The sequence below is a fragment of the Haematobia irritans genome, chromosome 5, assembly GCF_050003625.1.
Source record: "Haematobia irritans isolate KBUSLIRL chromosome 5, ASM5000362v1, whole genome shotgun sequence".
Classification (NCBI taxonomy): domain Eukaryota; kingdom Metazoa; phylum Arthropoda; class Insecta; order Diptera; family Muscidae; genus Haematobia; species Haematobia irritans.
Genome location: NC_134401.1, coordinates 120,418,794 through 120,432,869, shown reverse-complemented (window position 1 = coordinate 120,432,869; position 14,076 = coordinate 120,418,794). Strand labels below are relative to the sequence as shown.

Below are 14,076 nucleotides of genomic sequence, written 5' to 3'. Positions count from 1 at the left end.
AATAATTTAAGAAGTCTTAAATATAGTGTCGGTTCAGATTTAAATGTATGTATATGGGAACATAAACATTTATATATAGCACCCAAAAAATTTGAAGGATTTCAGATGGTATCGAAAATATAGATTACAAAGTGCTGCAGGGTATAATGTAGTCGGTCCCGCCCGACTTTAGACTTTCCTTACTTGTTTTTTGTTATTTTAGTTCTTGGTTGAGTGTTTATAAGATCCGATTCAACCAAAGGAAGAAGCGTTCTTGATTTCAATGGGATACTTCTTGCTTCTAATTGTGCATTTTCGGTTCGATACATGAGAGACATACACATTCTACCACCTACCTCATCAATAAAATTTAATTTGCGTTTTTATTTTTAAGTATTTTTAGATCAAAAATATTTGTAAACATGCTAAATTGGCATTACACTTAGAGAATATTGGCAGCATAATATATACAATAACCAAATATGTACTTTACAAGTATAGGCCACCCACCCCCCATACGATTGATATTTCAAATACAAATTTATTTATATTCTCTTATATATGGGAGAATTTCTTTCAGTGTGAGAACCACCTTCTTCCGCATTGTGACGCTATATATAACGACTCGCCATTGTTTTTCATTCAACCAGATAGGTATTTATAAAACTATTGTTTACAACGTAAACATTGAGTATTTTGACGCCATTTCACCACTCAATGTGATTGCCAACACGTGTCTCTTGTAGAGGTCGCCACTTGTGTTTCGAATCTCTTCCAGTTTAAATAGTGTTGGCAACGTTGAAAATAAAAACTCCAAATAATCTTAACAAAAGCTTTACGCAATAGAAGTACTTCCAGTTAAAAGTTTAAAACATAGAGCATAAGCATACTGGAAAATAACAAAATTGTCGACTTTTTCAGTCGGCACTATATCTTAGCAAACAAATACATCTGTTGGGTGTCTGCTAGAATGATCAAAGGTATTGGTTGTTAGACCAGAGCGAGAGAGAGAGAGAGAGCAAATTTGTCTGTTGCTATTGGATGTCATGAATAGTACTATAAGTTGAATATTAGGATTTCAAACTTTTAAATTTAGCACACTCAAAAAGGTGAGCCCTCCAGAGAACTAACTAAATCAATTTAGTTCATAGAAGTTAGTATGTTCTAGTTAAAAATGCATCAATATGAGAAAGGTTCCTTGACTTAACTAAATTTTTGTGTACGTAGTTAAATGAACTAAAGAAGGGGGAAATTACACACAAATGAAGCAAAAAGATTTACTAAAGTCAAATTTTCGCCGAAATAGTTCAGAATTTCATAAAATTTGTACATTTTACTACAAATCTGTTATCGTTAACTTCATTTGGCGCTAAATACATTTATGTCGTTTTCAACTTTCTTTACCTAGTGAAAAAATTAATTATATCTAATAATTTTCTTGAATTTGTCGACAAATATTTACTTTTTGTACCCTCCACCATAGGATGGGGGTATATTAACTTTGTCATTCCGTTTGTAACACATCGAAATATTGCTCTAAGACCCCATAAAGTATATATATTCTGGGTCGAGGTGAAATTCTGAGTCGATCTGAGCATGTCCGTCCGTCTGTTGAAATCACGCTACCTTCCGAACGAAACAAGCTATCGACTTGAAATTTGGCACAAGTAGTTGTTATTGATGTAGGTCGGATGGTATTGCAAATGGGCCATATCGGTCCACTTTTACGTATAGCCCCATATAAACAGACCCCCAAATTTGGCTTGTGAATCCTCTAAGAGCAGCAAATTTCATCCGATACGGCTGAAATTTGGTACATGGTGTAAGTATATGGTCTCAAACAACCATGCAAAAATTGGTCCACATCGGTCCATAATTATATATAGCCCCCATATAAACCGATCCCCCGATTTGGCTTGCGGAGCCTCTATGAGAAGCAAATTTCATCCGATCCGGCTGAAATTTGGTACATGGTGTTAGTATATGGTCTTTAATGACCATGCAAAAATTGGTCCACATCGGTCCATAATTATATATAGCCCCCATATAAACCGATCACCAGATTTTACCTCCGGAGCCTCTTGGAAGACCAAAATTCATCTGATTCAGTTGAAATTTGGAACGTGGTGTTAATATATGGCCTCAAACACCCATGCAAAAAGTGGTCCACATCGGTCCATATTTATATATAGCCCCCATATAAACCAATCCCCTGATTTTAATTTAAGTAAGGCTACACTCAAAAAAAGTTTACTTGGATCCAAAGATTTTGACCTTCCTTTTAGGATTTTGGTATTGATTCCGAGCCAAAGATGGGGCTTCTTTATAATAAAGACATTTCTTAGCGACCTATCTGGCTTTAAATCTAGGACCAATAAAATTGAAATTAGGATACAGATCTCATTTATCAAATTTTCATTCTCTTTTCGCGGTAATCACGTACAAACAAATGTCAGTTTAAAAATCTAAATTATAATGGATACTTCAAAGTAAAAAAGTTTTCTTAATTCCAAAATAACTTTAAACCAAAGACGCTAAATCCTCAAAATAAGTCTTAGCCTATATTTGAAGCGTTTTTATCTAAAATGTAAAGTTTCAATATTGCAGTTAATTTAAGGACAATTTCTTTAAATCAAAAATGTGTGTTTTTACTTTAAGGAGAAATAGCGTTAGTTCAAAGACATGCGACTTTAACGGAGGGACGCAAATTTACAAAATTTGTGTCCTAAATTTAATGAAAAAAATTTTGAAGCAAAGATTATAAACTTTATTTTAATTAAAATTTTGTTATTTTAAAGAAATTTGTCGTTAATATTTTGTAAATTTCGCATCCTAAAATTTAGGTTTCGCATCCTAAAATTTAGGTCGCATCCTAAAATTTAGGTTAGATTTATTATCACGTAAATATTTTTTCAATGTACTTTTAAGAAACAATTCTCTTTTAAATGTGGGTTTTGTGTACTTAATTCTAGAAAATTTTAATTTATCATTTTTCCAGCTTTGTTTCTTCATATGCTACCAAAGTAATTTAAAAAATGTTTTAACGCCAACTTTAATTTTAAAATTCAGATTCGACATATAGTAGAAATTATGCTATGTTCCAAGTAAAAAAGTCTTTAAAATAATGTGTTGAAAAATATGTCCTATTTGAGAACACGATTTTGCTTTGTAGTCAAGATGCAAAAAGGCAAAAAAATTTAAAGACAATTTTATTAATTTTAAAGAATTTTTCTGAATTCTCTTTTTTTGTTTATTTAACATAACAACATATGCAAAAAAATACTTTTTTCAGTTTTTTTTTTTAATTAGAAACAATGCATCGTCACAGATGACAACAAAAAGGGGCGTTCCTCAGGGGTCCACACTTGGACCCTTGCTATATACCATGTACTCGAATGATTTACCGAACCAGCTAGAACATACGAACATAAGAATGTATGCTGATGATGTCCAGTTATATACATCTACCACTACTGATGCAATCGATAGGTGCGTAATGAATGTTAACAATGATCTCAACAAGATCCTGGATTGGGCGAATGGAAATGGCCTAGCTCTGAACCCCAATAAATCGAAGGCAATTTTGATTCATAAGAAATCCACAAGTCTGGACAATGTTAACATATTTCTGGGTAACTGCCAAATAGAACTTGTGAAGAAAGTGAAGAATCTTGGAGTAACTTTTAATGAGAATTTGACTTGGTCTGATCATATTAATGCTAACTGTGGTAAAATATACGGTATGTTGCGTAATCTTTGGTGCACTCAAGCGTTTACACCTTTTCGTATAAGACTGCTGTTGGCCAAATCCTATGTCCTCCCTACTTTGTTGTATTGTTGTGAAATTTTCTCTGGATGTAACACCACCGACTTAAAAAGACTAACAACCACGTTCAACAATATTGCCCGCTATGTCTTCGGATTGAAACGTTATGATAGTGTGACACTTTTTGCGAACAAAATTTTTGGTATCCCGTTTGACAAATACGTTCAACTCAGAACTCTGTTATTCCTCCAAAAAATTATACACACAAAGGAACCATCATACCTCTACGAACGATTAACATTCGCTAGATCCAACCGTGGTAACAATTTGATACAGACTCGACATAGAAGTCAGTTATCTGAGCGGCAGTTTTATATATATGCGACTCGTCTCTGGAATCAGTTACCCAATCAACTTCAACGTATATACAACACAGTGCAGTTCAAGACGAAACTAACAAGATATCTAATTCAGGGCGATTAAATAACAAAAAAAAAAAAAAAAAAAAAAAATATTAATATCTAATTCATAACCATATTATATGTTATTCCTATTCATAATTATTATTATTATACTTCTTAAAATATCGCAAAATATCTACTTATTATATTTATTATAACATTATTGATTCTAATACTCATTATAAGATATATATCTTGTGTATTAGGAACCCAAAAATAAATAAATGAAATGAAATGAAATGAAAAAAAAATGAAAAATGACTTGGTTTTTAATTATACGGTATACGGAACAATTTATCGTATTAACAATCCAAATCATAACAGCTTCTTCAAAATAAAATTATATTAAAAAAAGTAATAATAAATAAATAGTAAATCAAACTAAAGGTACACTGAAAAAAATATTGACCTAATATGGAAGATTATGCAACTTAAATTTTAGGACTCAAAATTTACGCAATGCTAAGGACAAAATTCTTTAAAACAATGACATTTTAATTAAAAGAAGTTTATAAACCTTGCTTCAAATTTTTTTTTCATTAAATTTAGGACACAAATCTTGAAATTTTGCGTCTCTCTGCTGAAGTTGTAGATCTTTGAAGTAAGGCAAATTTTCCTTAAAATAAAGAAAAATATTTTTAATTTAAAGAAATCGTCTTTAACTCAACTGACATATTGAATTATTAAATTTAAGATAAAAACGCATCAAATATAGGCTAAGACTTATTTTAAAGATTTGCATCTTTGGTTTAAAGTTTTTTTAGCATTAAGAAAACTGTTTTTACTTTGAAGTACCTTGCATAATTTAGATTTTGAAATTGGAATTTGGTTGTACATAAACACCTTTATTAATATATCGCAAAACGAAAATAAATACTCGATGAATGAGATCTGTATCCAATTTTAATTTTATTGATCCTAGATTTAAAGCCAGGGAGGTCACTAAAACAGGTCTTTATTTTAAAGAAGCCGCATCTTTGGCTCGGAATCAATACCAAAATCCTTAAGGGAAGGTCAAAATCTTTGGATCCAAGTAAACTTTTTTTGAGTGTACAAAAGCCCTCAAAATCTTTAGCCTGTATTTGAAACTTTTTTTTTTAATTTTGTACTTTTTGAAATTTACATAATGAGTTTTATATAATAAGAAAAATATCCAACAACTAAAAGAAAATAAAATGTATAAAAACTCATCACCCTAATATACGTATTAACGAAACTTAACGAAAACGCAAATACTCAAACATTTACTTGCGTCGATAATATTTAGATTGTTGTGGGCAACTGTGGGGCAAAGTGAAATGATTTTCATAACAGAGCCAGTGGTGAGTGAGAGACTCGAATCTTTTGAGAAAGAGCAAACAAGTAGAGCATAATGAAATACGCTCTAGGTAAACTTGGATACGTGACATACATTCAGACATACAAACACTTATAGCATGATGAGGTGATGTGTGTTTTTGTTGGCCCCCTAAATAAGGGGGCCGGTGTATTCCGCGTGTGTGCCGCTCCCTTGTTGTTGCTGTTGCTGCGAATAAACATTGTTCTTGCTTTGCTGGAATATTGACAGACTATCTAGCTGGTAATAATGAGGGAAAAAATGATTTCATGGCGAATGAAGTGGGGAGGGGGATATGACACAACGAAGGGGCTTGGGAGATTTTACTTAAATACACCATACAAGATTTCTCTCCCTTCGTGTGTATATTTGAAGGTGTGTATATCTCATTGAATACACATCTGTGCATACATTTCATTGTGCGCTCTGACGGTAGTGCCTTGTGGGTATAGAAGAATAGTGATCATTTTCACTTTGCTGGTTCTAGTTCGTGGTCAGAGACAGGTTCGTACACTGCGGCAACTCAATTTTTATCTAGAGCTATATTTAATTAAATTTCTTTCCATTTCTTTTTCGCCTTCTCTTACATAATTCATGTTGCTGTTTTCTGGGTGAATGTTAATGCTGGAAATTTGAATTTTGTGCTGGATTACTATAGAAACTAATAAAAAAATGGCTTTACGTTTCGTTTGCTTCTCGCCCGTTGCCAATGCCATGGGCCAAACCTTTGTACGTGCCATGTCCTCACAGGGTGGCTCCAAGAATATTGGTTTCATCGGTTTGGGTAACATGGGCGGTCACATGGCCACGAACTTGATCAAGAATGGACATAAATTGCATGTTTTTGATATTTCCAAGCCAGCATGTGAAAACTTGAAGTCCAAGGGTGCCAAGGTGTACGATAAGACTAGTGAGTTGGCCTTGAATTCCGATTTCGTTATCACCATGTTGCCAAATAATGACATTGTCAACAAATCTTATGAGGAAATGACCGCCAATGGTGTTAACAAGGATACCATTTTCATTGATTCGTCCACCATTGATCCCAATTTGGTTAAGCAATTGCAAAAGATGGTCAGTGGTAAGGGAGCCCGTTTCATTGATGCCCCCGTGTCGGGTGGTGTACCCGGTGCTGAACAGGGAACCTTGACCTTCATGGTTGGTGGTACCACTGAAGAATACAATGCTGTCAAGTCTGTTTTGGAATGCATGGGCAAGCGTATTACCCATTGCGGTGACTATGGCATGGGTCAGGCTGCCAAATTGTGTAACAATATGATGTTGGGTATCTCCATGATTGGTGTCTCCGAAGCCATGAACTTGGCCATTCGTTTGGGTTTGAATCCCCACACCTTCGCTGAAATCATCAACTCCTCCACTGGTCGTTGCTGGGCTTCCGAGGTATACAATCCAGTGCCCGGTGTCACCCCTACTGCTCCTGCCAATAATGACTACAAGGGTGGTTTCTCCACCGATTTGATCACTAAGGATTTGGGTTTGGCCTCTGGTGTGGCCACCGCCTCCAATACCCCCATTCCCATGGGTGCTATGGCCCATCAAATGTATCGCACTCTCAAGGCTCATGGTTTGGGTAACAAAGATTTCTCTGTTGTCTATGAATTCATGAAGAATACCAAATACAATTAAGATTGTATTAAGATTAAGAATCGTGGAACTAGTTCTAGTGAAAGAAATTTTAGAAATCAGTGCTTCCAATCCAACAGAAAACAAAAAAACGGTTAAGCAAACCATCCAAACCAGAAACATCTGAGACCAGAAGTGCATTTATAGCCATATAAGAAAAAGATAAAGAGACCATATATTTATTTTTATGAGTGTATTAATAAAGAGGTTTTATCAGTACAACTTTTAATTTAACAAACACAGAAAAAAATGATTTTTGAATAATTCCTGTGATGATATAAGTTTGTGTTTTTTTATCAGTCGTTTTTTTTGCACGTCACCTAAAAACAAAAACACTTTCACCGAAAGTTAGCAACGGCAATGAAAGACGTAATCAGCTGAAGCCACCCACGGGACTAACAATTATTTTTTTCCTAATTCTGATAAGAAGTTTTTAAACTTTTTAAAATATGTGCGTAATGATAATGGTGAATAGTTTGCATGCTTTGTTTAAAGCATTTATGACCCTCTTGCTGATTTATTTGACTTTGATTTCTTTATGGCGTACTTGAGTTAGAGTGTAACATGTCACACTGTGTAAACACTACGTTATTTGAGTGTGTGCCAATATTCACTACTCAACCACATTGGTGTAGAAAAAAAAATAAATGCAACATGTTGATCATGCACAGTTGTTTTTGTTATGCTCTTGTATATTTTATATCTTTTATTTCTATTACACTAATTCCATCTTTCTCGTTTTCATTCTCAATGACGCCGTAATAAATCAATTGAGAACACACAGTTCTGTGATGAATTATAGCATAGCTTTTAGCGAACGAAAAATTTGTTAATTAGACATGTGCCCACGATTAGTAAACGTGTTTATGAATCGAAACGATTATAGCCGTTCATGCCAATTTTATATAAAACTTGGCTTATAGTATTTATAATTAGATATAAAACATTAGTTATTGATGAAATTTGAGGAGATAAATATTAATAAATGGAAATTTTTATAATTATAATAAATTTAAATAAACAAAAATTGAAATTTTCCTATATATAAACTCATTAATAATTAAACTCATTAAAATAATTAAATTTTAAATAAACTGTATTATAAACTTAGATGTCAGTAAATATATTTCGACAAATTCAAAAAAAAATTATTATTATTTTTTCACTTGTAAAAGAAAAGTGTGAAGGAAAAAATTGGAATTCAAAATTGCAAAAGAGTCTTTAGTGCTATACCAAGTTCAAGAAAACTTTCTCACTATATAAAAATTCCATAAACTAAAATAGAGTTAAATTGGCTTTAGTAAAATATGGGGTTCACTGAGTGTAGGATTTAATCGGCCGTTGTTATATGTTACCTTTGGGAGCCACCGTGGCATACAAAGGGTCATGGGTCCAATCCCTGTTTCGACCAAACACCAAAAAAAAATTTTAATGGTCGATTAAAGAGTGATACGGTCAAATTTTGGTCAATATAAACTTGAAGTATTTTTTTCAATTTTGCATTTAAAAAACCTGAACACCCCTCATATTGAAGGTGTGTTTGTGTGTAGAATGGTGCTCTTATTTTAATTTTGGAATTCGCTCTTCAGTTGTCAAAATGCCGTCGAAGCAAGAAGAGCAGCGTATCAACATTTTGCTCGCGCATCGCGAAAATCCGAGCTACTCGCACGCAAAGCTGGCAAAATCGCTAAAAGTTGCCAAATCAACCGTTACAAATGTAATTAAAGTGTTTGGGGAACGTTTGTCGACAGCCAGGAAGTCTGGATCGGGGAGAAATCGAAAACCGGAAGCCGCTGAGACGACAAAGAGAGTTGCCGGTAGTTTCAAGCGAAACCCTAACCTCTCTCTCCGAGATGCCGCAAATAAGCTGGGTGTATAGTCTACAACCGTGCATCGAGCCAAAAAACGAGCCGGACTATAGACTTACAAGAAGGTAGTGACTCCAAATCGCGATGATAAACAAAATACGACGGCCAAAGCGCGATCCCGGAGGCTGTGCACGACGATGCTGACGAAGTTTGACTGCGTGGTAATGGACGACGAAACCTACGTCAAAGCCGACTACAAGCAGCTTCCGGGACAGGAGTTTTATACGGCAAAAGGAAGGGGAAAGGTAGCAGATATTTTCAAGCACATAAAACTGTCAAAGTTCGCATAGAAATATCTGGTTTGGCAAGCCATATGTACCTGTGGCTTGAAAAGCAGCATTTTCATAGCTTCCGGGACTGTCAACCAAGAAATTTGCGTGAAAGAGTGTTTGAATAAACGTCTGCTGCCTTTCCTGAGGAAACACGCACACAAAAAAATTTCACGAAATTTTTTTCAATTAAAATTTTAATTGACTTTTAAAAAATATTCAATTAAAAATTTAATTGATTCAAAAAATTTTTTAATTGAAACAAAAATCAATCACAAAAATAATAGTATCAATTAATTTTTTAATTGGATCAATTAACTTTTTAATTGACCTTCAATTAATTTTTTAATTGATACTATCATTTCTGTGTTTGAAGACATTTCAATTAAAAATTAATTGGATCAATTAATTTCGTGATTGAATCAGAAAAAATTTTTTTGTGTGCGGTTGTTTCGTACTGTTTTGGCCGGATTTGGCATCTTGGTATTACGGTAAAAAGGCCATGGAGTGGTACGCCGCCAACAACGTGCAGGTTGTTCCCAAGGACAAGAACCCTCCCAACACGCCAGAGCTCCGTCCAATTGAGAAATACTGGGCTATTGTCAAGCGGAACCTAAAGAAGACCAAAAAACTGCTAAGGACGAGCAGCAGTTCAAGGCAAACTGGCTTTCTGCGGCGAAGAAGGTGGACAAGGTGGCTGTACAAAATCTGATGACAATTCGGCAATTCGGATTTGGAAAAGCGAAAGCCTAACTGAATATTTTTCCTGAATTTTTACTAATTGAACTTGAAAAATTAATTTATTTTGATTTTTTAAATAAACGATTTCACCGATTTACACGCATTTTCCCTTGACCAAATTTTGACCATATCACCCTTTATACCCCCTCAGTAATGCTAGTGACATTTCTGAGTGTTTTAAAGCTTCTCTAAGTGGTTTCAACACAATGTGGAATGCAATTCGGACTCGGCTATAAAAAGAAGATGCACTGTCAATGAACTAAACATAGAATTGGGCAACACTCAGTGATAAGAGAGAAGTTCACAACTATGGTACCACAATGGAGTGAATCGTCTACGGGAGTATGGTATGTCTGGTATGCCCAACCTGGCCTAACCATATCCTTCACCACTACTGTGGTACAGGGTACACCCTCAAAAAAAAAAAAAAACAAGTATATACGGCAGAAAGTTCGGCCAGGCCGAATCTTATGTACCCTCCACCATGGATTGTGTAGAAACTTCTACGAAAGACTGTCATCCACAATCGAATTACTTGGGTTGTGGTATCTTAAAACTTCTTAACATCGTTTTCTAAATTGTGAGTTAGTCCATACGTGGTATATATTAGACAAAAAAGTTATGTATAGGTAAGTCTACAAATAATTACGAATCGATATGGACTTTTGCGCGGTACGTGGAGAGCCAGAATTGAAATGTGGGGGTCGCTTATATGGGGGCTACAATTATGAACTTGGTATGGACAAATTTATGTGTGATTGGGATCGATTTATCTGACCGATATGAACCTAGTTTCTGCATGGTTGTTGGATACCATATACTAACATCGCGTACCAAATTCAACCGAATCGGATGAATTTTGCTCTTCCAAGGGGCTCCAAAGGTCAAATCTAGGGATCGGTTTATATGGGCGCCTATATATAATTATGAATCGATTTCAACCAATTTTTGCATGCACCACGTACCAAATTTCAACTGAATCAGATGAATTTTGGTCTTCCAAGAGGCTCCGGAGGTCAAATCTGGTGATCGGTTTATATGGGGGCTATATATAATTATGGACCGATATGGACCAATTTTTGAATGGTTGTTAGAGACCATAGACTTACACCATGTACCAAATTTCAGCCGGATCGGATGAAATTTGCTTCTCTTAGAGGCCTCGCAAGCCAAATCGGGGGATCGGTTTATATGGGGTCTATATATAATTATGGACCGATGTGGACCAATTTGCAATACCAGCTCGATAGCTTGTTTCGTTCGGAAGTTAGCGGGATTTCAACAGACGGACGGACGGACGGACGGACGGACATGCTCAGATCGACTCAGAATTTCACCACGACCCAGAATATATACTTTATGGGGTCTTAGAGCAATATTTCGATGTGTTACAAACGGAATGACAAAGTTAATATACCCCCCATCCTATGGTGGAGGGTCATTGGCGTAGCTAGGGGGGTGCTGGGGGGGGCTATGCCCCCCCCCAGAATAGTTCTTGCCCCCCCAGAATAATCAAAGCTACAGTTGTTTTATATTTTAATTCAAGCTTTGCGATGTGTTTAATCCAATTAAGATTGTGGCAGAGAGAGTATGTTAAGCATATTTTTTAGTATTGATATTTACATTACAACTAAAAACACGTAATAAAAACACTAAAAGGAAACTTGAGACGCACATTTTCAAAAATAGTCAATTTATAACTACGTTGAATAAAATCATAAATCGTCACATGCCCAATTTACCATCTAAAATCGTCAACATCACGAAAAATCCACAGAGTTGGCACCGCTGCTCTCGACAGTTGCTTCGTTGTATTCTGTTCGCAGAGAATTTTTAAAAACTAATCGAAGATAGACGTTTTATAATATTCAATTTATTTTTTGCCTTTTATTTAATTTTTTATTCTTAGTATTTTTTATACACGATGAATATATTAAGTTTATGTTTTGCTTTATGATTTCTAGTCCTGTTTTAAAACACACATTTTAAATAAAATTTAAAAATCATATGTTTGTTGTCTTGAATTAAAAATAAATAACAAACAATATTTTTCAAACACATACTTAAAGCAATGCTTTTATTTTTTGTTATATTAAATAACGGTAAGTTGCTATTTGATTATTTATAGCGGTGTCGTGGAACCGGCTCCCACACACAATAAAATATTTTTTGTCTTCAACCATGAAATTAATTGATCTAATTAATTATACCCTTCACCACTACTGTGGTACAGGGTATAATAAGTTTGTGCATTTGTATATAACGCCAAGAAATAGTGGTCATAGACCCATCTTTTAGTATACCGATCGGGTAAGAATTAAAATCTGAGTCGATTTAGCGATGTCCGTCTGTCTGTCTGTCTGTCTGTCCGTCTGTCTGTATATGTAATTTTGTGCACAAAGTACAGCTCGCAATTTAAGTCCGATCGTTCTCAAATTTGGCATAGGGCCGTTTCTTGAGACAGAGACAATTGCTATTGGTTTTGGAAAAAATCGGTTCAGATTTAGATATAGCTGCCATATATAATTATCTACGATGTGGTCATAGTTAGCGTGTTTATCAACCAATTTTCTTGAAATACCGTACATCCAAATATTTAATGAATCTCGCAAATCTTGCAAAATATCAGCCAAATCGGTTCAGGTTTAGATATAGCTCCCATATATATCTTTCGTCCGATTTAGACTCATATGACCACAGAGCCCAAAATTTACTACCGATCTTCATGAAATTTTGCACAGAGGGTAGAATTGGCATTCTACCAATGCTTGGTACACTTGATTGAAATCGGTTCAAATTTAGATAAAGCTCCCATATATATCTTTCGTCCGATTTGAACTTATATGGCCACAAAAGCCAGAGATTTGCCGTGATTTGCTTCAAATTTTGCACAAGGGGTACGTTTAATAGTATCGTTAAGTGTGTCAAATTTTGTTAAAATCGGTTCAGATTTAGATATAGCTCCCATATATATCTTTCGTCCGATTGAACTTATATGGCCTCAAAATCCAGGGTTTTGCCGTGCTTTGCTTCAAATTTCGCACAAGGAGTACGTTTAGTAGTATAGGTAATTGTGCCAAATTTGGTTGAAATCGATTCAGATTTAGATATGGCTCCCATATATATCTCCCGTCCGATTTGCACTCATATGACCAGGGGGGCCAAAGTTATACTCCCATTTACGTGAAATTTCGCATAGATAGCAGAATTATTATTCTAACTATACATGTCAAATTTATTCAAAATCGGTTCAGATTGTATATAGCTCCCATATATACGTACACCAGAGTTGGGGAAATATGGCCGACTGTTTCATATTTTAGACCCATTTTCAATGGGATTTTCCTCCAATTGACTGGGTAGTTTCCACAGAGAATACAAATATGGCCAAAATTCTCACAGTTTACACAAAATTCTGTGATGATTTCCCCATATCCTACACACTGCAATGCCAAAATTTCCACAGAACGGATGAGTTTTAAATAAGGCTCCAAGTCGCCCTACACATATCATGGCGAGATCTAACCAATATCCTTGTAAAATCGCCATTGCTGAGTAGCAAAAATTGTAAATATTACTCTAATTGTCCTATATCTCGAATACATATGTATCGCCTGAAAAATTAAAAATCTCTTTTGTACTATTGCATTAAAATTTCTCTCGCTTCATATTTCCCATATTTTTTACTAACATTGTGTATCATCCCAGGGCGTTTAATTTTTAAATTTTAATTCTAGAGTTTTTGTAGAAGTACAAAAAATTGTTTCCATTAAAAGTATTTGTATCTGGAAATGCAAACCTTTATATAGCTCCCAGCAAATTTTAAGTAGTTGAGATGGTAACACAAATGTTTGTCTACATAGTGGTGAAGGGTATAATATAGTCGGCTCCGCCCGACTTTACTTACTTGTTTTTAATTGAAATGTATTCAATCAAAAAAAAAAAAAAATGATAGTATCAATCATCAAAGCCAATTAAAAAATTAATTGATACAACTAATTTTTGTGATTGA

The 14,076-nt window shown here is 34.7% G+C and overlaps 1 protein-coding gene across 1 annotated transcript; it reads left to right on the top strand.

Moving 5' to 3' along the window:
- The first annotated feature begins 5,910 nt into the window (after positions 1-5,910).
- On the top strand, positions 5,911-7,338 carry LOC142237654 (3-hydroxyisobutyrate dehydrogenase, mitochondrial). The gene is made up of 2 exons (XM_075309041.1): positions 5,911-6,046; positions 6,201-7,338. Exon 2 carries the CDS (start codon positions 6,215-6,217, stop codon positions 7,187-7,189), a length of 975 nt encoding a protein of 324 aa, XP_075165156.1. The 5' UTR covers positions 5,911-6,046; positions 6,201-6,214; the 3' UTR covers positions 7,190-7,338.
- Positions 7,339-14,076: the final 6,738 nt, after the last annotated feature.

Coding starts and splice junctions, on each gene's coding strand:
- LOC142237654 (XM_075309041.1), top strand. CDS start 6,215: ATGGCTTTACGTTTCGTTTGCTTCTCGCCCGTTGCCAATGCCATGGGC.